The 24,890-nt window shown below is 68.6% G+C and overlaps 1 protein-coding gene across 1 annotated transcript; it reads left to right on the top strand.

The window, feature by feature from the left end:
* The first annotated feature begins 251 nt into the window (after positions 1-251).
* On the top strand, positions 252-24,346 carry LOC123351744 (POU domain, class 2, transcription factor 2-like). The gene is made up of 16 exons (XM_044991339.1): positions 252-313; positions 4,197-4,262; positions 4,461-4,495; positions 4,720-4,776; positions 5,494-5,607; positions 5,883-6,080; positions 7,524-7,629; positions 10,209-10,300; positions 11,373-11,486; positions 12,946-13,087; positions 13,725-13,873; positions 16,135-16,311; positions 18,685-18,751; positions 19,581-19,752; positions 20,013-20,086; positions 23,218-24,346. The coding sequence occupies exons 1-16, from the start codon at positions 286-288 to the stop codon at positions 23,559-23,561; spliced, it is 1,935 nt and encodes a 644-aa protein (XP_044847274.1). The 5' UTR covers positions 252-285; the 3' UTR covers positions 23,562-24,346.
* Positions 24,347-24,890: the final 544 nt, after the last annotated feature.

Below are 24,890 nucleotides of genomic sequence, written 5' to 3'. Positions count from 1 at the left end.
GTGGGTGTACGTGTGTCTGTGCTGCAGGCCCTGTCGCACGCTGGGCGTGCCTGTGGCCGTGCCTGGAGCTTGGTTGCACGCGGGTGTTTTCCTCACCCCTCGCCTCCCCTGCAATTTCCTCCCAGCTGCTTCCTGCTGCCCGCGTTCCCCCTGCCCCCCCTTCGCTCTCTCCTCCGGGGGGTGGGGGGTGGGAACTCCCCCCTGCTCTGCCCCTCCCCCGTCACACCCCTCCCCGACCCGCCGGGCCCCACGCTGCCGGGGCCCAAGCAGCCAAGCTGCCCCGCCATGGTGAACCCCGACAGGTGGATGCCAGGTAGGGGGTGGGGATAGGAGCAGGGGGCAGGGCTGGGAGGAGCCGGGGGGGTGGGTCAGTTCCCCCTGCCTGGGCTCCCTCTGCGTCTGGCTCTGTTCATGGGGTGGGGGGGCTCCCGGCACGGGGTGCTGTGGGGAGCAGGGCAGGGCTGGTTGTGCGGTGGGGGTGCTGGGGGTCGGGGGAGGCTGGCCGGGGGGCACTGGCTGGGGGGGGCACTGGCCATGGGGGCTGGCTGGGGGGGTGCCGGCTGTGCGGTGGGGGTGCTGGCTATGGGGGGCACTTGCTATGGGGTGGGGGTGCTGGCTGTGGGGGGCTGACTGTGGGGTGGGGGCCCTGCCTGTGGGGCACTGGCCGTGGGGGGCTGACCTGTGGGGTGGAGGCCCAGCCCGTGGGGTGAGGGTGCTGGCCGTGGGGGGCTGACCCATGGGGTGGGGGGGGTGGCTGTGGGGGGCTGGGCAGTGGGGTGGGGTCCCTGCCTGTGGGGTGGGGGGCTGGCCGTGGGGTGGGGGCCCTGCTCGTGGGGGGCTGGGCAGTGGGGTGGGGGTGCTGGCCGTGGGGCGGGGGCCCTGCCCGTGGGGTGGGGGCCCTGCCTGTGGGGTGGGGGTGCTGGCCATGGGGGGCTGGCCGTGGGGTGGGGGCACTGCCGGTGGGGTGGGGGTGCTGGCCGTGGGGCGGGGGGCTGGCTATGGGGTGGGGTCCCTGCCTGTGGGGTGGGGGGCTGGCTGTGGGGTGGGGGCCCTGCTCGTGGGGGGCTGGGCAGTGGGGTGGGGGTGCTGGCCGTGGGGCCCTGCTCGTGGGGGGCTGGGCAGTGGGGTGGGGGTGCTGGCCGTGGGGCCCTGCTCGTGGGGGGCTGGCCGTGGGGCGGGGGCCGTCCTCGAGGGGGGCGGGCCGTGGGGCGGGGGGCCGGCCGTGGGGCGGGGGCCCTGCTCGTGGGGGGCTGGCCATGGGGCGGGGGGCCGGCCGTGGGGCGGGGGCCCTGCTCGTGGGGGGCCGGCCGTGGGGCGGGGGCCCTGCTCGTGGGGGGCCGGCCGTGGGGCGGGGGTATTTTTAGCCTGGGTTTCAGTAAATCGGAGGCTTTTTTAAACCGGCTAAAAATGCGAAAGGGAAACAAATAGGAGAAGTGAAAGTGCCGGGGGGGCTTGGCCAGGCCCTGCCCCCCCCCGGCCCGGGGCCTTCGCCCCCAGCAGGGCCCAGCCCCCAGCCCAGGGCCACAGGGGCAGACAGGCCTGTGTCGGGGGGGGGGGCGCAGGCCGGGGGAGGGGCTGGCTGGGGGGGGGGGGGGGATCCTCGCCCCCGGGCGGCCCCCAGGAGTGGAGGACGCTGACGGGGCCCAGAGAGCGAGAGGCCGGGGGGCCGGGGGGGGCCGGGGGGGCAGAGGCCGTCACAGCTCGGGAACGTCAGTGTACCCAGCCCCCCGCCTACCCCACCCCCCGGTGTACCCAGCCCCCCGCCTACCCCACCCCCCGGTGTACCCAGCCCCCCGCCTACCCCACCCCCAGTGTACCCAGCCCCCCGCCTACCCCACCCCCAGTGTACCCAGCCCCCCGCCTACCCCAGCCCCCAGTGTACCCAGCCCCCCGCCTACCCCACCCCCCGGTGTACCCAGCCCCCCGCCTACCCCAGCCCCCCGGTGTACCCAGCCCCCCGCCTTCCGCAGCCCGCTGTGTACATAGCCCCCCTCCTACCCCACCCCCCAGTGTACCCAGCCCCCCGCCTACCCCAGCCCCCGGTGTACCCAGCCCCCCGCCTACCCCACCCCCCGTGTACCCAGCCCCCCGCCTACCCCACCCCCCGGTGTACCCAGCCCCCCGCCTACCCCACCCCCTGTGTACCCAGCCCCCCGCCTACCCCACCCCCCGGTGTACCCAGCCCCCCGCCTACCCCCCCCCCCGGTGTACCCAGCCCCCCGCCTACCCCACCCCCAGTGTTACCAGCCCCCCGCCTACCCCCGCCCCCGGTGTACCCAGCCCCCCGCCTACCCCAGCCCCCGGTGTACCCAGCCCCCCGCCTACCCCACCCCCCGGTGTACCCAGCCCCCCGCCTACCCCACCCCCCGGTGTACCCAGCCCCCCGCCTACCCCACCCCCAGTGTACCCAGCCCCCCGCCTACCCCACCCCCAGTGTACCCAGCCCCCCGCCTACCCCAGCCCCCAGTGTACCCAGTCCCCCGCCTACCCCACCCCCCGGTGTACCCAGCCCCCCGCCTACCCCCGCCCCCCGCTGTACCCAGCCCCGTGCCTACCCCGTCCCCCGGTGTACCCAGCCCCCCTCCTACCCCCCCCCCCAGTGTACCCAGCCCCCCGCCTACCCCAGCCCCCGGTGTACCCAGCCCCCCACCTACCCCAGCCCCCGGTGTACCCAGCCCCCCGCCTACCCCAGCTCCTGGTGTACCCCCATCCACCAGCGTACCCTGCCCCCGGTGTACCCTGCCCCCCCGGCCTACCCTGCCCCCAGCGTTCCCCACCCCAGAGCCTACCCCGCCCCCTCGCAGCCCCCCCCCCCCCCGTGTACCCTGCCCCCCCGGCCTACCCCAGCCCCCGGTGTACCCTGCCCCCCCGGCCTACCCCACCCCCCAGTGTACCCTGCCCCCCCGGTGTACCCTGCCCCCCCGGCGTACCCTGCCCCCCGGCCTACCCTGCCCCCGGCCTACCCAGCCCCCGGCCTACCCCAGCCCCCGGCCTACCCCACCCCCCAGTGTACCCTGCCCCCCCCGTGTACCCTGCCCCCCCGGCGTACCCTGCCCCCCGGCCTACCCTGCCCCCGGCCTACCCTGCCCCCCGGCCTACCCCAGCCCCCAGTGTACCCAGCCCCCGGTGTACCCCCATCCCCCAGCGTACCCTGCCCCCGGTGTACCCTGCCCCCCGGCCTACCCTGCCCCCAGCGTACCCCACCCCAGAGCCTACCCAGCCCCCTGGCATACCCCCACCCCCCAGTGTACCCTGCCCCCCCGGCCTACCCCAGCCCCCGGTGTACCCTGCCCCCCGGCCTACCCTGCCCCCAGCGTACCCCACCCCAGAGCCTACCCAGCCCCCTGGCATACCCCCACCCCCCAGTGTACCCTGCCCCCCCGGCCTACCCTGCCCCCGGCCTACCCAGCCCCCCGGCCTACCCCAGCCCCCGGTGTACCCTGCCCCCCGGCCTACCCCAGCCCCCGGCCTACCCAGCCCCCCGGCCTACCCCAGCCCCCGGTGTACCCCACCCCCCAGCACCTGGACACAGCCCAGCCCCCAGCCTGCCCCGTCCCCCCATCCCCAGGATCCCCAGCACGGAGCCTGCCCCCGCCCCCCGCCCGCCTGTTTCGGGGTTTGTGCCGGTGACTCAGTCCCTCATGCAAATGAGGCAGCAGGCGGCTCCTGGCGGCCCCGGGCTCCGGGCCCACTTGGTCCCGGGGGCGCAGAGCCAGCCAAGCAGGCAGGAGCTGGGGGGCCGTGTGTGCGGCCTGGGGGGCAGGGACCCCCTGGGGCTGGCCGGAGGGCAAGCAGGCGGCGTGGACAGGCAGGGGTTAAACTCTCACCCCGCAGGTAATTCCTGGGGGGTAGATTGGGGTGGGAGTTGGCTGGGTTGTGGGGCACCCCCAATTTGGGTCAGCGAGGGAGGGGCTGGGGAGGGAATCTGATGGGGGGGTTAGGCTTCAGGAGGGGGGAGCCCCAGCCTGAGAGCACTGAGAGGGCTGGCCCCCCATCCTGCCCCCCACCTGGACACAGTCACTGTGCAGCCAACAGGGTCACAGAGGGGGGCGGGCCGGGAGCCAGGACTCCTGGGTTCTCTCCTGGCTCTGGGAGGCGAGTGGGGCCTAGTGGTTAGAGCGGGGAGGGGGCGGGGGAGCCAGGACGCCTGGGTCCCAGGCCCGGTTAATCATCGCTCCCCGTCTCTCTCTCTCTAGAAATAAGAATGTCTAAGCCACTGGAGCTGGAGAAGGCACGAGTGGAGCCACATGGGGAGCACACAGGTACCCCCGAAACCCTGCTGGGGGCTGCCCCACCGCCCACCTAGCGGAGCCGGCGAAGGGGGTCGGGAACGAGGCCCTTAGCAGGCCCTGTGGGTGCCCTGGTTTGGGGGGGGCAGGGCCCTGGGCTGGGGGGGTTGTGAGGCTTTGATCCCGCTGGGGGAGGCCAGAGACGAAGGTTCATTTTCCCTCTTGTTCCAGACACAGAACGAAACGGTCCCGACACGAACCACCAGGTGAGTGGGGGGGGGGACGCAGGGGGGCCGAGGGAGAGTCCGGTGGGGGGGGGAGCGTGGCAGGGTCCAGAGAGGTGGGGGGGGCTGGGGAAGGGCAGGAGGGGGGGGCAGTGGGGATGGGGGGAGCACGGTGCAGGTGGGGGGAGCACAGTGGGGTTGGGGGAATGGGGGCACAGGAGGGTCCCCATCCCCCCACTGACTCGGGGTCCCCCCATCTGTCGCAGACCCAGCAGAGCAAACCAGCCCCGTTCTCCCCGCCCCCCACCGGCCCCAGCCCCAAGGTAAGAACCGTGCCGGGGGGGGGCTGCACCTCGCTGGGGGGCCGGGGGGGGGCCGTGCCTGGGGGGGGCTGCGCCTTGCTAGGGGGCGGGGGGAGCCGTGCCTGGGGGGGACCATGCCTGGTTCCCAGGGGTTTCCACCCCCCCCGTTCCTGTTTTCGCTCGGTTGGCTGGTTGCGGGCGATGACTCAGGGGGGTGGGGGTGGGGGGAAATCCCGGGGCCCCCGGGGCGGCAGCAAAACAGGAAGCGGCTCAGCGGGCGGGGGGGGGGGACGGGAGAGGCGCGTGAGCGAGCGCCCCCACCCCCCCACCAGCCCCCCCTCCGCAAGCTGGGGAGCTGAACCCCCCCGGGAACATTGTCAGGTAACCCTGGTCCTGTCCCCCCTCGCAGCTCCCCAGCTCTGCCCCCCATATGGCCCCCCATGCCGGCGGGGCCGGGGGAGGGGATCTCCCCGCCCAGCTCCTCAGAGTTTCCGAGGGGGGGGGAGTCTGGCTCCGTTGGGGGAGGGAGAGATCAGCGTGAGAATGGCCCAGGCTGGCCTGGGGCCAAAAGCCTCCCCCCCCTCTGACCCCGACCCCCCCGACTTCTGAGCCCCCCACCAGGCCTCCCTGTGACCCCCGACCCCCCACTCTGACCCCCCCACCAGCCCCCAATTGTGACCCTTGACCCCCTGCCAATGCCCCGCTCTGCCCCCCTGACCCGTCTCTCCTCTCCCCCAGATCAAGGCGGAGGACCCCCCGGCCCTGCCTCCAGCTCCAGCACCGGCCCCCCCGGCCCAGCAGCCGCACCTGCCCCAGGCCCAGCTCATGTTAGCCGGCAGCCAGCTGGCCGGGGTGAGTGGGGGCCCCCGGTGGCGAGGGGGGTGATGGCCCTGGGGTGGGGGCTGGCTCAGGGGCCTTTCCCCTGCAGGGGGCGCTGGCTCCCAGCTGGCCCCAGCGTGGGCTGAGGGGGGGTCCCCGGCTGGTGCCCTCGCGCTAACAGGGGTGGGGGCTGCTTTGCCGCTCGCTGGCGCTTCCGGGGGGGACGCGCTGGGACTAACCTGCTGCTTCCCCTCTCTGTCCCCCTCCCCCGCCCGCGCCCCCTGCGCCCCGGCTTGCCCGGCCCCCAGCTGACGGCCCTGATGCCTGCCCAGCAGCAGCTCCTCCTGCAGCAGGCGCAGGCGCAGCTCCTGGCGGCGGCCGTGCAGCAATCCAACGCGGCCGCTGCAGCCAACGCCGGCAGCCAGCCGCCGGGGGGCGAGGCGCCCCAGAGCCAGCCGCAAACGCCCCAGCTGGCTCTGTCGCAGCCCATCCAGCTCACCGCGCAGGTAAGGGACGCCCCCCCGGGCGGCGCTGCAGCACTCTGGGCACGGCGGGGGGGTCACTGCATCGCACTGGGCACTGCAGGGGTCACTGCATTGCTCTGGGCACGGCGGGGGGGTCGCTGCATCGCCGTGGGCACGGCGGGGGGTCACTGCATCGCACTGGGCCCTGTGGGGGGAGATCGCTGCATCGCTGTGGGCATGGTGGGGGGTCGCTGCATCGCACTGGGCACTGCAGGGGTCACTGCATTGCTCTGGGCACGGCAGAGGGGTCGCTGCATCGCACTGGGCACTGCAGGGGTCACTGCATCACTCTGGGCACGGCGGGGGGGGTCACTGCATCACTCTAGGCACGGGGGTCACTGCATCACACTGGACACTGCAGGGGTCACTGCATTGCTCTGGGCACGGCAGAGGGGTCACTGCTTCACACTGGGCACTGCAGGGGTCACTGCATTACTCTGGGCACGGCAGAGGGGTCACTGCATCGCACTGGACACGGCGGGGGGGTCACTGCATTGCAGTGGGCATGGCGGGGGTCGCTGCATCGCATTGAGCACTGAGGGGGCGTCACTGCATCACACTGGGCCCTGTGGGGGGAGATCGCTGAATCGCTCTGGGCATGGCGGGGGGTCGCTGCATCGCTCTGGGCACTGCAGGGGTCACTGCAGCACTCGGCACGGTGGGGTGGTCACTGCATCACACTGGTCACTGCGGGGGGGGGGTCACTGCATCGCTCTGGGCACGGTGGGGGTCACTGCATCGCTCTGGGCATGGTGGTGGGCACTGCATCACTCTGGGCACGGCGAGAGGGTTCACTGCATCACACTGGACACTGCGGGGGTCACTGCATCGCTCTGGGCATGGTGTGTGGGGGTCACTGCATCGCTCTGGGCATGGTGGGGGGGTGTCACTGCATCATGCTGGGCACTGTGGGGGGGTCACTGCATTGTTCTGGGCGTGGCAGGGGGGTCACTGCATCACACTGGGCACTGTGGGGGTCACTGAATCACACTGGGCACTGTGGGGGGTCGCTGTATCGCTCTGGGCACTGTGGGGTTGCTGAATTGCACTGGGCACCATCGGGCATCACTTCATTGGGCCTGGCATTGCCGGCTGTCACTGCATTGCGCTGGCCACTGCAGGGGGGGGGTCACTGCATTGCAACGGGCACCACAGGGCGTCACTTCACTGGGCTTGGCATTGTAGGTGGCCACTGCATCGTGCTGGACACTATGGGGGGGTCATTGCATCCTGCTGGGCACTGCATGGGGCGGGGACTGCACTGCACCGGGCACTGCGGGGATGTGTGTGTCACTGCGTCTCGCTGCGCACCATAGGTGGGGAGAGCCGTCACTTGCCGTGCACCGGGGCCGCTAAGGCTCTGAGCCCCACACGGCGCCAGGCCCAGCCCCCCATCTCCCCCCTGAGCCTCTTTCTGTCCCCCAGGACATCCAGCAGCTCCTTCAGCTCCAGCAGCTGGTGCTTGTCCCCGGGCACCACCTCCAGCCGCCCGCCCAGTTCCTGCTGCCGCAGGCCCAGCAAGGACAGCAAGGTACAGCCCTGGCCGCGCTCTGCCCCTGCCTCCTCCCGGCGCCCTGCCCCCCGGCTCCCCCGGCGCCCTGCCCCCCGGCTCCCCCCGGCGCCCTGCCCCCTGGCGCCCCCCAGCACCCTGCCCCCCAGCACCCTGCCCCCGGCTCCCCTCGGCGCCCTGCCCCCCGGTGCCCCCCCGCGCCCTGCCCCCGCTCCCCCCGGCGCCCTGCCCCCCGGCGCCCTGCCCCCCGGCTCCCTGCCCCCCCGCGCCCCCCAGCGCCCTGCCCCCGGCTCCCCCCAGCGCCCTGCCCCCCGGCGCCCTGCCCCCCGGCTCCCCTCGGCGCCCTGCCCCCGGTGCCCCCCAGCGCCCTGCCCCCCTGCGCCCTGCCCCCCGGTGCCCCCCAGCGCCCTGCCCCCCGGCGCCCTGCCCCCCGGCACCCTGCCCCCCCGCCCCCCCGTCGCCCTGCCCCCCGGTTCCCGCCGGCGCCCTGTCCGCGGGTGCCACCAGCCCACCGGCCCCCGGCGCCCCGCCCCCCGGCTCCCCTCGGCGCCCTGCCCCCCGGCGCCCCCCAGCGCCCTGCCCCCCAGCGCCCTGACCCCGGCTCCCCCCCGCGCTCTGCCCCCCAGCTCCTCCCCAGCGCCATGCCCCCGCCTCCCCCCGGCGCCCTGCCCCCTCGCGCCCCCCAGTGCCCTGCCCCCCAGCACCCTGCCCCCGGCTCCCCCCAGCGCCCTGCCCCCCAGCTCCCCCCCGCACCCTGCCCCCGGCTCCCCCCAGCGCCCTGCCCCCCAGCTCCCCCCAGCACCCTGCCCCCAGCTCCCCCCAGCGCCCTGCCCCCTGGCTCCCCCCAGCGCCCTGCCCCCCAGCGCCCTGCCCCCGGCTCCCCCCCGCGCCCTGCCCCCCAGCTCCCCCCGGCGCCCTGCCCCCGCCACCCCCCCGCGCCCCGCCCCCCAGCGCCCTGCCCCCGGCTCCCCCCAGCGCCCTGCCCCCCGGCTCCCCCCAGCGCCCTGCCCCCAGCTCCCCCCGGCGCCCTGCCCCCGCCTCCCCCCGGCGCCCTGCCCCCCAGCGCCCTGCCCCCGGCTCCCCCCCGCGCCCTGCCCCCCTGAGCCCCCCACCCCCCTGCCCCCCGCTCCCCCCAGCGCCCGGCCCCCCCGCTCCCCCCAGCGCCCTGCCCCCCAGCGCCCTGCCCCCGGCTCCCCCCAGCGCCCTGCCCCCTGGCTCCCCCCAGCGCCCTGCCCCCCAGCGCCCTGCCCCCGGCTCCCCCCAGCGCCCTGCCCCCCAGCTCCCCCCGGCGCCCTGCCCCCGCCTCCCCCCGGCGCCCTGCCCCCCAGCGCCCTGCCCCCGGCTCCCCCCAGCGCCCTGCCCCCCTGCCCCCCAGCGCCCTGCCCCCCGGCTCACTGCCCCCCGGCTCCCCCGGCGCCCTGCCCCCCGTGTCCCCCGGCGCCCTGCCCCCCGGCTCCCCGGGCGCCCTGCCCCCGGCTCCCCCCAGCGCCCTGCCCCCCGGCGCCCTGCCCCCCGGCGCCCCTCGGCGCCCTGCCCCCGGCTCCCCCCAGCACCCTGCCCCCCAGCGCCCTGCCCCCGCCTCCCCCCGGCGCCCTGCCCCCCGGCTCCCCCAGGCGCCCTGCCCCCCGCCTCCCCCCGGCGCCCAGCCCCCCAGCGCCCTGCCCCCCGGCTCCCTGCTCCCCGGCTCCCCCGGCGCCCTGCCCCCCGGCTCCCCCGGCGCCCTGCCCCCGGCTCCCCCCAGCGCCCTGCCCCCCGGCGCCCTGCCCCCCGGCTCCCCTCGGCGCCCTGCCCCCGGCTCCCCCCAGCACCCTGCCCCCCAGCGCCCTGCCCCCGCCTCCCCCCGGCGCCCTGCCCCCCGGCTCCCCCAGGCGCCCTGCCCCCCGCCTCCCCCCGGCGCCCTGCCCCCCAGCTCCTCCCCAGCGCCCTGCCCCCCAGCTCCTCCCCAGCGCCCTGCCCCCCAGCCAGCCTCTCTCCACCAGCCCCCCAGCTCCACCCCCCCAGCTCCTCCCAGCACCCTGCCCCCCAGCTCCTCACCAATGCCCTGCCCTGCAGCCGGGCACGGCCCCCCAGCTCCTCCCCAGTGCCCTTCCCCCCAGTCCCCCAGCGCCCTGCCCCCCAGCTCCTCCCCAGCCCCCCAGCCCTCTAGCATTGGCTCCCATGCACCACCCCAGAGGGGCGGCATCTCTGCCCAGGTGAGGGTCCCTGTATGCCCAGCCCCCCAGAGACAGGCCGTGAGGGGTCTCGGGATAACCCGTCCTGCCCCCCCCCCCAGAGGCAGGCGCGTCGCGGGGGCTGGGCGCCCGGGCGAGGGGTCTCGGGATAACCCGTCCTGCCCCCCCCCCAGAGGCAGGCGCGTCGCGGGGGCTGGGCGCTGGGTGAGGGGTCTCGGGATAACCCGTCCTGCCCCCCCCAGAGGCAGGCGCATCGCGGGGGCTGGGCGAGGGGTCTCGGGATAACCCGTCCTGCCCCCCCCCAGAGGCAGGCGCGTCGCGGGGGCTGGGCGCTGGGCGAGGGGTCTCGGGATAACCCGTCCTGCCCCCCCCCAGAGGCAGGCGCATCGCGGGGGCAGGGCGCTGGGCTCACTCTCTCCTCTCCTGCAGGGCTGCTCCCGACACCAAATCTCTTTCAGCTACCTCAGCAAAGCCCGGGGGGGCTCCTGCCGGCCCCCCCCCGCGCCGGGCTGCCGGCTCAGGTGAGCCAGCCGGGGGCTCCGAGGGGTCGGGATCCACCTCCCCTCCGTCCGTCCCCCCCCCCGTCCGTCTGTCCCCCCGTCCGTCCCCCCACCCCCATCGCTCTGCTGGCCGTGCCCCCCATTACCATCCATCCGTCCTCCTCACCCCACATCCGTCTGTCTGTCCATCCAGCCCTGCCACACCTCCAACTGTTCGTCCATCTGGGCCCGACCCTGGGGGACCCCTTCCCTGCGCCGCCCCCTGGGGTCACTCTCCCTGGGGCCGGGAGCCCCCCTGGGGGGGACACTGGGGGGGGACCCCGCCCCCGAGGCTGCAGTGACCCGGGCGGGTTCTTGGGGGTCCGGGCGCCCTGAGTGACCCTGGAGAAGGGAAATTACAGCACAGTCCAGCTGGGGCGGCCCCGACCCCCCGTGTGACCCCGCTTCCAGCCCCCCCTTATCAGCCCCCCCAGCCCTTCGTCCCCCAGCTGCTCACCCCGCCCGGCGTCCTGCGGAGTGTCCGGGCCGTTGTCTTCTGGGACCCAGCAAGGCGTGGGGCCAGCCCCCCACCCCTGGCACCCCCAGGGACAGCCCTGCCTCACTAGGACCTCAGAGACCAATAGCCCCAGGCATCCGTCTCCGGGTCTGTGCAGAGAAACCCCCCCCCACGCCTAGTAACCAGGCACCACGTGGGGAAACTGAGGCACACACAGTAGTCAACCAAAATATTATGCAAAATTCCCACTTCATCACCCTCCCCAACTTGTCCGTCCATCCATCACCCCCACCCCACCCATCTGTCTGTCCGTCCCCCCACCCCACCCCACCCCACCCCCACCCATCAGTACATCCATCACCCCCACCCCACCCATCTGTCTGTCCGTCCCCCCACCCCACCCATCAGTACATCCATCACCCCCACCCCACCCATCTGTCTGTCCGTCCATCCCCCCATCCAGCAGGGGGCACAAGGTCTGTGCTGGCGCTTGGGGTGCATGGATCCCCCTGTCTCCTGTGCCCCCCAGTGACCCCCTGTCCCCCCCAGCCAGTGACTCGGCCGGGCCTCCCCGAGTCCCACCTCGCGCACCCCCAGCCCCCGAAATGCCTGGAGCCGCCGGCGCACCCCGAGGAGCCCAGCGACCTGGAGGAACTGGAGCAGTTCGCCCGCACCTTCAAACAGCGACGCATCAAGCTGGGCTTCACGCAGGTACTGCTGGGGGAGGGGCAGCCAGGACTCCTGGGTCCTCGCCTGGCTCTGGGACAGGGGCCTAGTGGTTAGAGTGGAGGTACTGGGAGCCAGGACTCCTGGGTTCTCTCCCTGCTCTGGGAGGGCGGTGGGGCCTGGTGGTTAAAGCAGGGGGGCTGGGAGCCAGGACTCCTGGGTTCTCTCCCTGCTCAGGGAGGGCAGTGGGGCCTGGTGGTTAAAGCAGGGGGGCTGGGAGCCAGGATTCCTGGGTTCTCTCCCTGCTCAGGGAGGGCGGTGGGGCCTAGTGGTTAAAGCAGGGGGGCTGGGTGCCAGGACTCCTGGGTTCTCTCCCTGCTCTGGGAGGGCGGTGGGGTCTAGTGGTTAGAGCAGGGGGGCTGGGAGCCAGGACTCCTGGGTTCTCTCCCTGCTCTGGGAGGGCGGTGGGGCCTGGTGGTTAGAGCAGGGGGGCTGGGAGTCAGGACTCCTGGGTTCTCTCCCTGCTCAGGGAGGGCGGTGGGGCCTAGTGGTTAAAGCAGGGGGGCTGGGAGCCAGGACTCCTGGGTTCTCTCCCTGCTCAGGGAGGGTGGTGGGGCCTAGTGGTTAAAGCAGGGGGGCTGGGTGCCAGGACTCCTGGGTTCTCTCCCTGCTCTGGGAGGGCGGTGGGGCCTGGTGGTTAAAGCAGGGGGGCTGGGAGCCTGGACTCCTGGATTCTCTCCCTGCTCTGGGAGGGCGGTGGGCCTGGTGGTTAAAGCAGGGGGGCTGGGTGCCAGGACTCCTGGGTTCTCTCCCTGCTCTGGGAGGGCGGTGGGGCCTGGTGGTTAAAGCAGGGGGGCTGGGAGCCAGGACTCCTGGGTTCTCTCCCTGCTCTGGGAGGGCGGTGGGGCCTGGTGGTTAGAGCAGGGGGGCTGGGAGCCAGGACTCCTGGGTTCTCTCCCTGCTCTGGGAGGGCGGTGGGGCCTGGTGGTTAGAGCAGGGGGGCTGGGAGCCAGGACTCCTGGGTTCTCTCCCTGCTCTGGGAGGGCGGTGGGGCCTGGTGGTTAAAGCAGGGGGGCTGTGAGCCAGGACTCCTGGGTTCTCTCCCTGCTCTGGGAGGGCGGTGGGGCCTGGTGGTTAGAGCAGGGGGGCTGGGAGCCAGGACTCCTGGGTTCTCTCCCTGGCTCTGGGAGGGGAGTGGGGGCTGGTGGTTAAAGCAGGGGGGCTGGGAGCCAGGACTCCTGGGTTCTCTCCCTGCTCTGGGAGGGCGGTGGGGCCTGGTGGTTAAAGCAGGGGGGCTGGGTGCCAGGACTCCTGGGTTCTCTCCCTGCTCTGGGAGGGCGGTGGGGCCTGGTGGTTAAAGCAGGGGGGCTGGGTGCCAGGACTCCTGGGTTCTCTCCCTGCTCTGGGAGGGGAGTGGGGCCTGGTGGTTAGAGCAGGGGGGCTGGGAGCCAGGACTCCTGCGTTCTCTCTTGCCCTGCTGCTAACTGCGACCCCCCCGCCCCAGGGCGATGTAGGGCTGGCCATGGGGAAACTCTATGGCAACGACTTCAGCCAGACGACCATCTCCCGCTTCGAGGCCCTGAACCTCAGCTTCAAGAACATGTGCAAGCTCAAGCCGCTGCTGGAGAAGTGGCTGAATGACGCCGGTGAGGTGTGGGGTGTGGGGTGTGGGGCAGGTGGGGAGGGAGGCCTGGGGGTCAGAGGGTCATGACTGGGACTTTGTGGGTGGGCAGCACAGGGGCAGGGGTAGCAGGCAATGTGGGGAGGGGGGGACCAGGCTTTGGTCTGGGGGGCTGCTGGGGAGGGGGTCTGTGTGCCGGGTCTATGGGCTTTGGGGCCCAGCGGGTGGGTGAGGGTGGGGCTGGGAGTCAGGACTCCTGGGTTCTCTCCTGGCTCTGGGAGGGGAGTGGGGTGTAGTGGTTAGAGCAGGGAGCTGGGAGGCAGGACTCCTGGGTTCTCTCCTGGCTCTGGGAGGGGAGCGGGGTGTAGTGGTCGGGGGGAGGGGAGCTGGGCGCCAGGTCTCCTGGGTTCTCTCCTGCCCCTGGGAGGGGAGTGGGGTGTAGTGGTTAGAGCAGGGAGCTGGGAGGCAGGACTCCTGGGTTCTCTCCTGGCTCTGGGAGGGGAGCGGGGTGTAGTGGTCGGGGGGAGGGGAGCTGGGCGCCAGGACTCCTGGGTTCTCTCCTGCCCCTGGGAGGGGAGTGCGTTGGGTGGGTTGGGACCGGGATGGCGCCAGCTGGGGCAGGACAGTGGGGGGCCCGAGTCAATGGTCTGTGCGCCCCCCAGAGACCATGTCGGTGGACTCGACCCTCCCCAGCCCGAACCAGCTGAGCAGCCCCAGCCTGGGCTTTGACGGGCTGCCAGGCCGGCGCCGCAAGAAACGGACCAGCATTGAGACCAACGTGCGCTTCGCCCTGGAGAAGAGCTTTCTCGCGGTGAGCCCCCTCGGAGCCACCCCCCTCCCGTGGTGCTCCCGCTGCTTTGCGAGGGACCCCACTTGTAGTGGTGGTGTGTCACTATCGCTTAAATCAGCCTCTGCCCCAGCTGACTGGTGGATAGTTAATGGGACATGAATTTTTGTAACAAGGCTCCAGAGGCGACCCCGGCAATTCCAGGCCGGGGAGCCTGACTTCAGTGCCGGCCAGACGGGATGAAACTCTGGAATTGTCAGACACAGGGATGAACACGATTTGCTGGGGAAGAGTCAACTCAGCTTTTGTGAAGGAAAATCGCGCCTCACCAATCTGCTAGAATTCTGTGAGGGGTCAACAAGCAGGTGGCCAAGGGGGAGCCAGTGGCTGTCGCGTACGTGGACTTTCAGAAAGCCTTGGCCAAGGGCCCTCCCCACAGGCGCTTAAGCAAGGGAAGCTGCCCCGGGCTAAGAGGGCAGGACCCTCTCATGGGGCGGGAACTGGTTCAAAGGAGAGATGGTCAGTTTCCAGACTGGAGAGAGGTAACTAGCAGGGACCCCAGGGCTCTGTGCTGGGCCCAGGGCTGTTCAGCGTATTCACAAGGGAGCTGGAAAAAGGGGTAAACAGTGTGTCATGGGCTCCCAGCCCCCCCCCCCCACGCTCGGCTCCCTGCGGCCCCTGGGAGGAACCCCCCAGGCTGGCAGCCCTCCTCGGGGGTTCACTCTCTCTCTGGGGCTAGGCCCTCAGCACCGCACCCCCGAGCCCCCAGCAGCCTGGGGCCCCTCGGGGAGTCCCCTCGATCTGGGCCCCTGGGACCCCCACCCCCAGGGGGAGCCACACCCCCGATCTCTAGCTGCAGTGACTCTGCCAGCATCACACAGGAGGGTTATTGAGCGTCGGGACCAGCCCAGGCAGGTCTCAGGGCCCTCGGCCCGGCCAGTCTGAGCCCCGGGCAGCTGGGCCTGTCCCGGCCCCATGGCTCCGGCTGCTCCTTGTCCCCATCCAGCCGAGCCCCCTAAATCCCCTCCCCCACCAGCCCCTCCTCCGCCCTTTGTCTTTCATCCCAGCTGAACAGGTCCCCGGGCCCCTCTCTCCTCAGCCCATTGGCCCCGCACTGGCCCTGAGCTGGGCTGGGTCCCCAATCTCCAGGCTGGTGTCTGGGGTCCCTGCTTCTAGGTGAGGTCACACCTGGTCCTGTGCAGCACACAGGGAAACTGAGGCACACACAGTGTTCATGCAAACCATTAAGAGAATCCCCCACTTCGTCACACAGGGAGGTGACACATTTTGTAGATGATACAAAACTACTCAAGCTAGTTAAGGCCCAGGCAGAGTGCGAAGAGCTACAAAGGGATCTCACAGAACTGGGTGACTGGGCAACAAGATGGCAGCTGAAATTCACTGTTCATAAGTGCAAAGTGATGCACATTGGAAACATAATCTCAACTGCACATATAAGATGGGGTGTAAATGAGCCGTTACCCTCCAGAGAGATCTTGGAGCCATTGTGGAGAGTTCTCTGAAAACATCCACTCAATGGGCAGCGGCGTCAAAAATGTGAACAGGATGTTGGGCATCATTAAAAAAGGGAGAGAGAATAAGACAGAAAATCTCATGTTGCCTCTACATAACTCCATGATACGCCCCCACCTTGACTGCTGCGTGCGGATGTGGCCGCCCCAGCTCAGAAAAGATCTATTGGAATTGGAAAAGGTTCAGAAAACGGCAACAAAAATGATTCGGGATATGGAACAGCTTCCGAATGAGGAGAGATGAATAAGATGGGGGCTTTTCAGCTTGGAAAAGAGACGACTCGGGGGGATGCGACCGAGGTGTATAGAATCATGACTGGTGGGGAGAGAGTAAATAAGGGAGTGTTATTTACCCCTCTGCGTAACACAAGAACTAGGGGCCACCCAATGAAATGAACAGGCCGCAGGTTTAGAACAAACAAAAGGACGGATTTCTGTTTCTGGGGAGAACTCCCTGCCAGAGGGTGTTGTGAAGCTGAAGACTATGACAGGGCTAGAAATAGAACTAGAGAAGTTCCTGGAGGACGGGTCCATCAATGGCTATTAGCCAGGCTGAGCAGGGATGGTGTCCCCAGCCTCTGCCGGAAGCTGGGAATGGGCGACAGGGGATGGGTCACTTGGTGGTTCCCTGCTCTGTTCACTCCCTCGGGGGCACCTGGCACTGGCCACGTTGGCAGACAGGACACTGGGCTGGATGGACCCTGGGTCTGACCCAGTCCGGCCGCTCTTATGTTCTTGTGTCACTGCCCCCAGAACCAGAAGCCTACCTCAGAGGAGATCCTGCTGATCGCAGAGCAGCTGAACATGGAGAAGGAGGTGATCCGGGTCTGGTTCTGCAACCGCCGCCAGAAGGAGAAACGCATCAACCCCTGCAGCAGCACCCCCATGCTGCCCACCCAGGGCAAGCCCCCTGGGTACGGCCCCCACATGGTAGGTACCGAGACCCCGGGTACGGCCCCCATATGGTATGTACTGACTCCCCAGGTATGGACCCCACATGGTACGTACCGACTCCCCCCCAGTTACAGCCCCCACATGGTACGTACCGACACCCCGGGTACGACCCCCAACACGGTGCGTACCGACGCCCCCGGGTACGGCCCCCCACATGGTACGTACCGACTCCCCCCCAGTTACAGCCCCCACATGATACGTACCGACACCCCGGGTACGACCCCCAACACGGTGCGTACCGACGCCCCCGGGTACGGCCCCCCACATGGTACGTACCGACTCCCCCCCAGTTACAGCCCCCACATGATACGTACCGACACCCCGGGTACGACCCCCAACACGGTGCGTACCGACGCCCCCGGGTTAGGCCCCCCACTTGGTACGTACCGACTCCCCCCCAGTTACAGCCCCCACATGATACGTACCGACACCCCCGGGTACGGCCCCCCACATGGTACGTACTGAACTGGGTATAACCCCACATGGTACATACCAGCCCCCTGGATACGGCCCCCACATGGTAGGTACTGCCCTCGCATGGTGCGTACCGACACCCCCCAGTATGGCCCCCACATGGTACGTACCGACTCCCCCCCAGTTACAGCCCCCACATGATACGTACCGACCCCCCCGGGTACAGCCCCCCACATGGTACGTACCGACTCCCCCGGGTACGGCCCCCCACATGGTGCGTACCGACCCCCCCGGGTACAGCCCCCCACATGGTACGTACCGACGCCCCGTGTACGGCCCCCCACATGGTACGTACCGACTCCCCCGGGTACGGCCCCCCACATGGTACGTACCGACTCCCCTGGGTACGGCCCCCCACATGGTGCGTACCGACGCCCCGTGTACGGCCCCCCACATGGTACGTACCGACTCCCCCGGGTACGGCCCCCCACATGGTACGTACCGACGCCCCGTGTACGGCCCCCCACATGGTACGTACCTTTGCCCCGGGTACGGCCCCCCACATCGTACGTACCGACTCCCCCGGGTACGGCCCCCCACATGGTATGTACCGACTCCCCCGGGTACGGCCCCCCACATGGTGCGTACCGACCCCCCCGGGTACAGCCCCCCACATGGTACGTACCGACGCCCCGTGTACGGCCCCCCACATGGTACGTACCGACTCCCCCGGGTACGGCCCCCCACATGGTACGTACCGACGCCCCGGGTACAGCCCCCACATGGTACGTACCGACTCCCCCGTGTACGGCCCCCCACATGGTACGTACCGACTCCCCCGGGTACGGCCCCCCACATGGTACGTACCGACGCCCCAGGTACAGCCCCCACATTAGGGTGACCAGAGAGCAACTGTGAAAAAATGGGCTGGGGGTGGGAGGCAGGGGCGGCTCCAGGCCCCCGCACACCAAGCGGGTGCCTGGGGCGGGGGGCCGCGGGGGGCGCCGCGGGGGCGGCAGGCAGGGTGCCTGCGGGAGGTCCGCTGGTCCCGCGGCTTCGGTGGACTTCGCAGGCAAGCCACCAGCGCAGCCTGCCTGTGCCGTGCTTGGGGCGGTGAAATGCCTAGAGCCGCCCCTGGTGGGGGGTAATAGGCGCCTAGATAAGAAAAAGTCCCAAAATATGGGACTGTCCCTATAAAAATTGGACATTTGGTCACCCTACCCCACATGGTACATTCTGACCCCCAAGGTACGGCCCGCACATGGTACATACCAACACCCCAGGTACAGCCCCCACATGGTATGTACCGACTCCCCCGGGTATGGCCCCCACATGGTACGTACTGAACCCGGGTATGGCCCCTCCCCCCAGGTACTGCCCTTGCATGGTACGTACCAACACCCCGGGCACAGCCTCCACATGGTACCTACCGACCCCCCACCCCGGGAACGGCCCCCATATGGTATATACCGACATCCCCCCACCCCCCGTATGGCTCCTACATGGTACATACTGACCTCCACAGTAGGGCCTTCCCCAGATTGTATGTATGGACTCCTCCCCTTATTGCCCCCACGTGGTATGTACCGACCCCCCCTCGAGGTATGGCTCCTACCACCCCAGAAATGGCCCTCACACTGTACATACTGACCCCCCCGCTATGGGTCCCACATGGTACGTACCTCCCCCCATGGTACTATCCCCACATGGTATGAACTACCCTCTCGGTACAGCCCCCGCATGGTATGACCCCCCCCCCCCCCGGGATGTACCCCCGCACAGCCCCCACATGGTTCGAACCACCCCGTACAGCCCTCCCATGGTACAACCCCCCCAACTCTCCCATGGTATGTACCGACCCTGCCCATGGGGAGTTCCCACAGCTCACCCCAGAGGTGGGCGCATCGTGACCCGACGCTCCGTCTCTCTGCCCAGGTGACGAGTCCAGGCCCCGGCGTGAGTCTCCCGCTCTCCCAGGCTTCCAGCAGTCTGAGCACAACAGGTGTGGCCTTCCCCCTTGTTTACATAGGGCCTGCACAAACAGGACCCTGCTGGGGGGAGGGGGGCTGAGGCATTGTATTTACATAGGACCTGCACAAACAGGACCCTGCTGGGGGGAGGGGGGCTGAGGCATTGTATTTACATAGGACCTGCACAAACAGGACCCTGCTGGGGGGAGGGGGGCTGAGGCATTGTATTTACATAGGACCTGCACAAACAGGACCCTGCTGGGGGGAGGGGGGCTGAGGCATTGTATTTACATAGGACCTGCACAAACAGAACCCTGCTGGGGGCAGGGGCTGAGGCATTGTATTTACATAGGACCTGCACAAACAGGACCCTGCTGGGGGAAGGGGGGCTGAGGCATTGTATTTACATAGGACCTGCACAAACAGGACCCTGCTGGGGGGAGGGGGGCTGAGGCATTGTATTTACATAGGACCTGCACAAACAGGACCCTGCTGGGGGGAGGGGGGCTGAGGCATTGTATTTACATAGGACCTGCACAAACAGGACCTTGTTCAGTCAGCAGAGTGAGATTGAGGCCCTTTATTTAAGTAGGACCTAGAGAAATGGGACCTGTTCAATGCGGGGAGACTGAGCCAGCAGGGCACTGTGTTTACCTAGGACCTGCACAAACTACCTGGCCAACAGGGAGTAGATTGAATGAGGACTTGAAAGCCAGTGTTTACATAGAACCTACCTAAACTCAGCTGGCGGGGGGCAGACCAAGGCGCTGTGTTTGCATAGGGCCTACACAAACAAAGACTCGTGGGGATGAGCTGCTCCCTCTCCTGATCCCCCTGTCCACCCCCACTTCTCTCTTGCAGTGACTACCTTATCCTCAGCGGTCGGCTCCCTGACCCCCAGCCGGACGGGAGCGGGCGGGGGGCCCCCCACCATCAATTCCGCCACGCCGCCCCCCCCCAACAGCGCCAACCCCAGCCCCCAGAGCAGCAGCCACTCGGCCATCGGCCTGTCGGGCCTGAATCCCAGCACGGGGTAAGTGGGGGGGGGCGTGACAGGGCCTGAAGGGGGTGCCAGGGACGACACTGCCCTACGTTGGCACGGTAACTCCCCCCCAAGGGGGCAGGTGCTTCCGGTGCCATGGGTGGGGGGGTGGCACCCTTGCCGAGGGGCCTGGAGCCAGGGCGGGTGGCGTACACGCCTCTAACCAGTGATGTGGGGTGCACGTGCCCCTGGCCACGGGAGGGTGTTGGGGGATTCCCCGGCCTAACCTCCTGCATCTGGTTTGATTTCAGAAGCACAGTGCTAGGGGTGAACGCGGGGTTAAACCCGGCACTAATGGCCACCAACCCGCTGGCCACCATCCAAGGTTCGTGGCACGAGCAGGCATGTTGCCATTTGCTCTGCCGGCCGGCCAGGGCGGACGTGCCTGGGCGTGTGCGAGGGAGTGGGTGTGAGTGTGGGGGCTCAGGAGGATGTCTGGAGCCAGGTCTGTCTGGGAGGAACGGGGGGTTAGCGTGTGCAGGGGCACAAGAGGGACAGGCCGGGTGTGAGCGTGCAAGGAATCCTGGGAGAGCAGAGATCTGGAAGGTGTGTGTAGCAGGAGTGTGCGTGCGGGGAGGGTGGATGTTTGCAGAGAGCCGTGTGTGTGTGAGGATCGGATGGGAGCACGTGAGGATGGCGGACGTGTGCAGAGATCTGTGTGTGTGTGAGGAGGGTGGACGTGTGCAGAGATCCATGTGTGTGTGAGGATCGGGGGGTGTGTGCGAGGAGGACAGACGTGTGCAGAGATCCATGTGGGGGGGGGATTGGGAGTGTGCATGCAAGGAGGGCGGACACGTGCAGAGATCCGTGTGTGTGTGAGGATCGGGGGTGTGTGCGAGGAGGACAGACGTGTGCAGAGATCCGTGTGTGTGTGAGGATCGGGGGGGTGCGAGGAGGACAGACGTGTGCAGAGATCCGTGTGTGTGTGAGGAGGGTGGACGTGTGCAGAGATCCGTGTGTGTGTGAGGATCGGGGGTGTGTGTGCGAGGAGGACAGACGTGTGCAGAGATCCGTGTGTGTGTGAGGATCGGGGGGGTGTGCAAGGAGGACAGACGTGTGCAGAGATCCATGTGTGTGTGAGGATCGGGGTGTGCGTGCGAGGAGGACAGACGTGTGCAGAGATCCGTGTGTGTGTGAGGATCGGGGGTGTGTGCGAGGAGGACAGACGTGTGCAGAGATCCGTGTGTGTGTGAGGATCGGGGGTGTGCGAGGAGGACAGACGTGTGCAGAGATCCGTGTGTGTGTGAGGATCGGGGGGGGTGCGAGGAGGACAGACGTGTGCAGAGATCCGTGTGTGTGTGAGGATCGGGGGGGGTGCGAGGAGGACAGACGTGTGCAGAGATCCGTGTGTGTGTGAGGAGGGTGGACGTGTGCAGAGATCCGTGTGTGTGTGAGGATCGGGGGTGTGTGTGTGAGGAGGACAGACGTGTACAGAGATCCGTGTGTGTGTGAGGATCGGGGGTGTGCGTGCGAGGACAGACGTGTGCAGAGATCCGTGTGTGTGTGAGGATCGGGGGGGGTGCGAGGAGGACAGACGTGTGCAGAGATCCGTGTGTGTGTGAGGATCGGGGGTGTGTGCGAGGAGGACAGACGTGTGCAGAGATCCGTGTGTGTGTGAGGATCGGGGGTGTGTGCGAGGAGGACAGACGTGTGCAGAGATCCGTGTGTGTGTGAGGAGGGTGGACGTGTGCAGAGATCCGTGTGTGTGTGAGGATCGGGGGTGTGTGTGTGAGGAGGACAGACGTGTACAGAGATCCGTGTGTGTGTGAGGATCGGGGGTGTGCGTGCGAGGACAGACGTGTGCAGAGATCCGTGTGTGTGTGAGGATCGGGGGGGGTGCGAGGAGGACAGACGTGTGCAGAGATCCGTGTGTGTGTGTGGATCGGGGGTGTGTGAGAGGAGGACAGACGTGTGCAGAGATCCGTGTGTGTGTGAGGATCGGGGGTGTGTGCGAGGAGGACAGACGTGTGCAGAGATCCGTGTGTGTGTGAGGAGGGTGGACGTGTGCAGAGATCCGTGTGTGTGTGAGGATCGGGGGTGTGTGTGTGAGGCGGCCAGACGGGTACAGAGTTCCGTGTGTGTGTGAGGATCGGGGGTGTGCGTGCGAGGACAGACGTGTGCAGAGATCCGTGTGTGTGTGAGGATCGGGGGTGTGCGTGCGAGGACAGACGTGTGCAGAGATCCGTGTGTGTGTGAGGATCGGGGGTGTGTGTGTGAGGAGGACAGACGTGTACAGAGATCCGTGTGTGTGTGAGGATCGGGGGTGTGCGTGCGAGGACAGACGTGTGCAGAGATCCGTGTGTGTGTGAGGATCGGGGGTGTGCATGCGGGGAGTGTGGCTGTGGGACCAGGTGCGTGTGTCGTCCTGGCAGTTGAGTGTGCAAGGAGTGTGCGAGGCCGGCCGGCGGCACCCCAGACACTCCCGCCTGCTCATTCAGTCTGGGTCCCCCTCATCCCATCCATGGCCTGTCGCCGGCACCGTAGTCACCAGTAACCATCCATCCCATCCACTCACTAACCGCCCCTCCCACACTGTCTGTTCTGTGTCCTACACGCTGCCCCTCCGGCCCTGGGGCCCCCGGGGGCTCACTGGATGGGGGGCAGGGGCCTATCCCCTCTAGGGGGCACCGGCTCCCACCCGGCCCCAGGGCAGGACTGGCTGGCTCGGGGGGGAAGGGAACGGGGCAGGGGCCTGTCCCCTCTAGGGGGCGCCGGCTCCCACCCGGCCCCAGGGCAGGACTGGCTGGCTCGGGGGGGAAGGGAATGGGGCAGGGGCCTATCCCCTCTAGGGGGCGCCGGCTCCCACCCGGCCCCAGGGCGGGACTGGCTGGCTCAGGGGGCGGTGAATGGGGCAGGGGCCTGTCCCCTCTAGGGGGCACCGGCTCCCACCCGGCCCCAGGGACTGGCTGGCTCGGGGGGGCGGGAATGGGGCAGGGGCCTGTCCCCTCTAGGGGGCACCGGCTCCCACCCGGCCCCAGGGCAGGACTGGCTGGCTGGGGGGGTGGGGGAATGGGGCAGGGGCCTGTCCCCTCTAGGGGGCGCCGGCTCCCACCCGGCCCCAGGGACTGGCTGGCTCAGGGGGCGGTGAATGGGGCAGGGGCCTGTCCCCTCTAGGGGGCGCCGGCTCCCACCCGGCCCCAGGGACTGGCTGGCTCAGGGGGCAGTGAATGGGGCAGGGGCCTGTCCCCTCTAGGGGGCGCCGGCTCCCACCTGGCCCCAGGGACTGGCTGGCTCAGAGGGGTGGGGAATGGGGCAGGGGCCTGTCCCCTCTAGGGGGCACCGGCTCCCACCCGGCCCCAGGGCAGGACTGGCTGGCTGGGGGGGTGGGGGAATGGGGCAGGGGCCTGTCCCCTCTAGGGGGCGCCGGCTCCCCCCCGGCCCCAGGGCGGGACTGGCTGCCTGGGGGGCAGCGAATGGGGGGTGGCCTCTCCAGCTAATCGGCCAATCTCTCCGCAGCGTTGGCCAGTGGTGGAACCCTGCCCATTACCAGTCTTGACGCCAGCGGTAACTTGGTCCTGGGCACCACGGCCAGCACCCCGGGGAGCCAGAGCCTTGTCACCTCGCCGCTCTTCCTGAACCACGCCGGGCTGCCCCTGCTGAGCGCCACCCCAGGGGGGGTGGGGCTGGTCTCGGCCGCCGTGGCCGCCTCCCTGTCCAGCAAGTCCCCCAGCCTCACCTCCGCCTCCTCCTCCTCCTCCTCCTCCACCTGCTCCTCTTGCAGCTCCTCCAGCGAGGCGGCCGGGCCGCCCCCGGGCCACGCCGGGCCGGCAGCCTCCGAGCCGGACGGCAAGACGGCGTGAGGGGGGGCAGGGCGCTGCCCGCCGGTGCCGCGCAAGGAGGGGAGGCGGCAAGAGCCGAGTGAAAGCAAAACTGTCAGCAGCAGCCAAATGAAGAAATCAACCAAAAATAACCCAGAGCAGCCGAACCAAGGGACGAGATGGAGAAACCCAAACCGAATTCCCCCGGCACTGGCGCTTCGGGGCCGTGCTTGGAATGTCTTATTCCCTCCGACACGCCCAAGAACCAGGCCCAGCCGCAGTCTGGCGTGGGATCTGCCGCCTTCGCCAGAGCCCCAGCTCCCGGGGGCACGACGCTGGAGCAGCACTGGCGCGTTCCTCGAGGAAAACCCAATCCCCAGCTCTGCTGGGCCTGGAGAAAATCGTGCGGTCGTGCCCCCGAAGGTGGCGAAAGCAGAAGGCAAAGAACCCAGATTGGATTGCGGTGTTTCGTTTCGTTTCGTTTCGTTTGAAAGCTCGTGATTCTCAATGGCGATCTCGCCTTTGATTTCCTGTGTGTTGAAAGCGGGGGGCTGGCCAGACGGGCGGCTTGAGTCGCTCTTCGGCCAGCGGATCTGGTTTTTGGAATTCCTTTTATTTGATTTTTCTCGGAGTGTTTCTTGGACATTTTTTGGGGGAAACATAAGAAAAAATAGGTGGGTTTTTTTGATTGCACAGGAAGAAGAAATAGGGGAAATAATATGAAAAAAAAATCTCACACCAAAAAACCCCAACCCATGACCAGTCCTAGCTTCGCCCAAAGGCTTTTTACAAACTTTTCTAACCTCTGTGTCCGGTCGAATGTCTTTTGAAACCTTTTATTTATTATGAATTGATTTTTATTTGCCATCTGGGAAGGGGGCTAGCGGGGGACGGGTGGGAGGCTCTTTTCACATTAGAGTCACGCTCTTAACAAACTCGCTTTTGCTTTCGATTTGATAAATCTCTATTTTTTCAATTTGCTTTTATTTTTGTAAAGAACTAACCGGGCGGGAAGGTGGCTTTTCCGTAGCGCTCGGGAAGATGTTTCCGAAGGGGTTTTCGGATCTGCCTGCCGCATTTATCAGAGCCGGGCCTGCATGGGGACGCTGTGCTTCAGTTTAACCGAACCGCCCCGGCTGCACAGACTTACCTGCAGGGTTCTGCTTTTCCAAAGCAGACAGGGAGCCGCAGGCTGGTGAAAACGCCTGGTAGCGAGAGACTTCAGGAGCTTCTCCGAAAGGAGCCGGGCAGGTGACGTGATGACAGCGTCTACGTACTTTCACGGGGAGAAAATCTTTAACCTGGCAGAGCAAGAACCAAATTAACGCTGGAGAAATGCCAGGAAGGCGCAGTGATTAGCAGTGCGAGGTA

The sequence above is a fragment of the Mauremys mutica genome, chromosome 17 (assembly GCF_020497125.1).
Source record: "Mauremys mutica isolate MM-2020 ecotype Southern chromosome 17, ASM2049712v1, whole genome shotgun sequence".
Taxonomy (NCBI): domain Eukaryota; kingdom Metazoa; phylum Chordata; order Testudines; family Geoemydidae; genus Mauremys; species Mauremys mutica.
The sequence above is the reverse complement of the archived record's forward strand: the minus strand, read 5'-3'. Positions and strand labels throughout refer to the sequence as shown.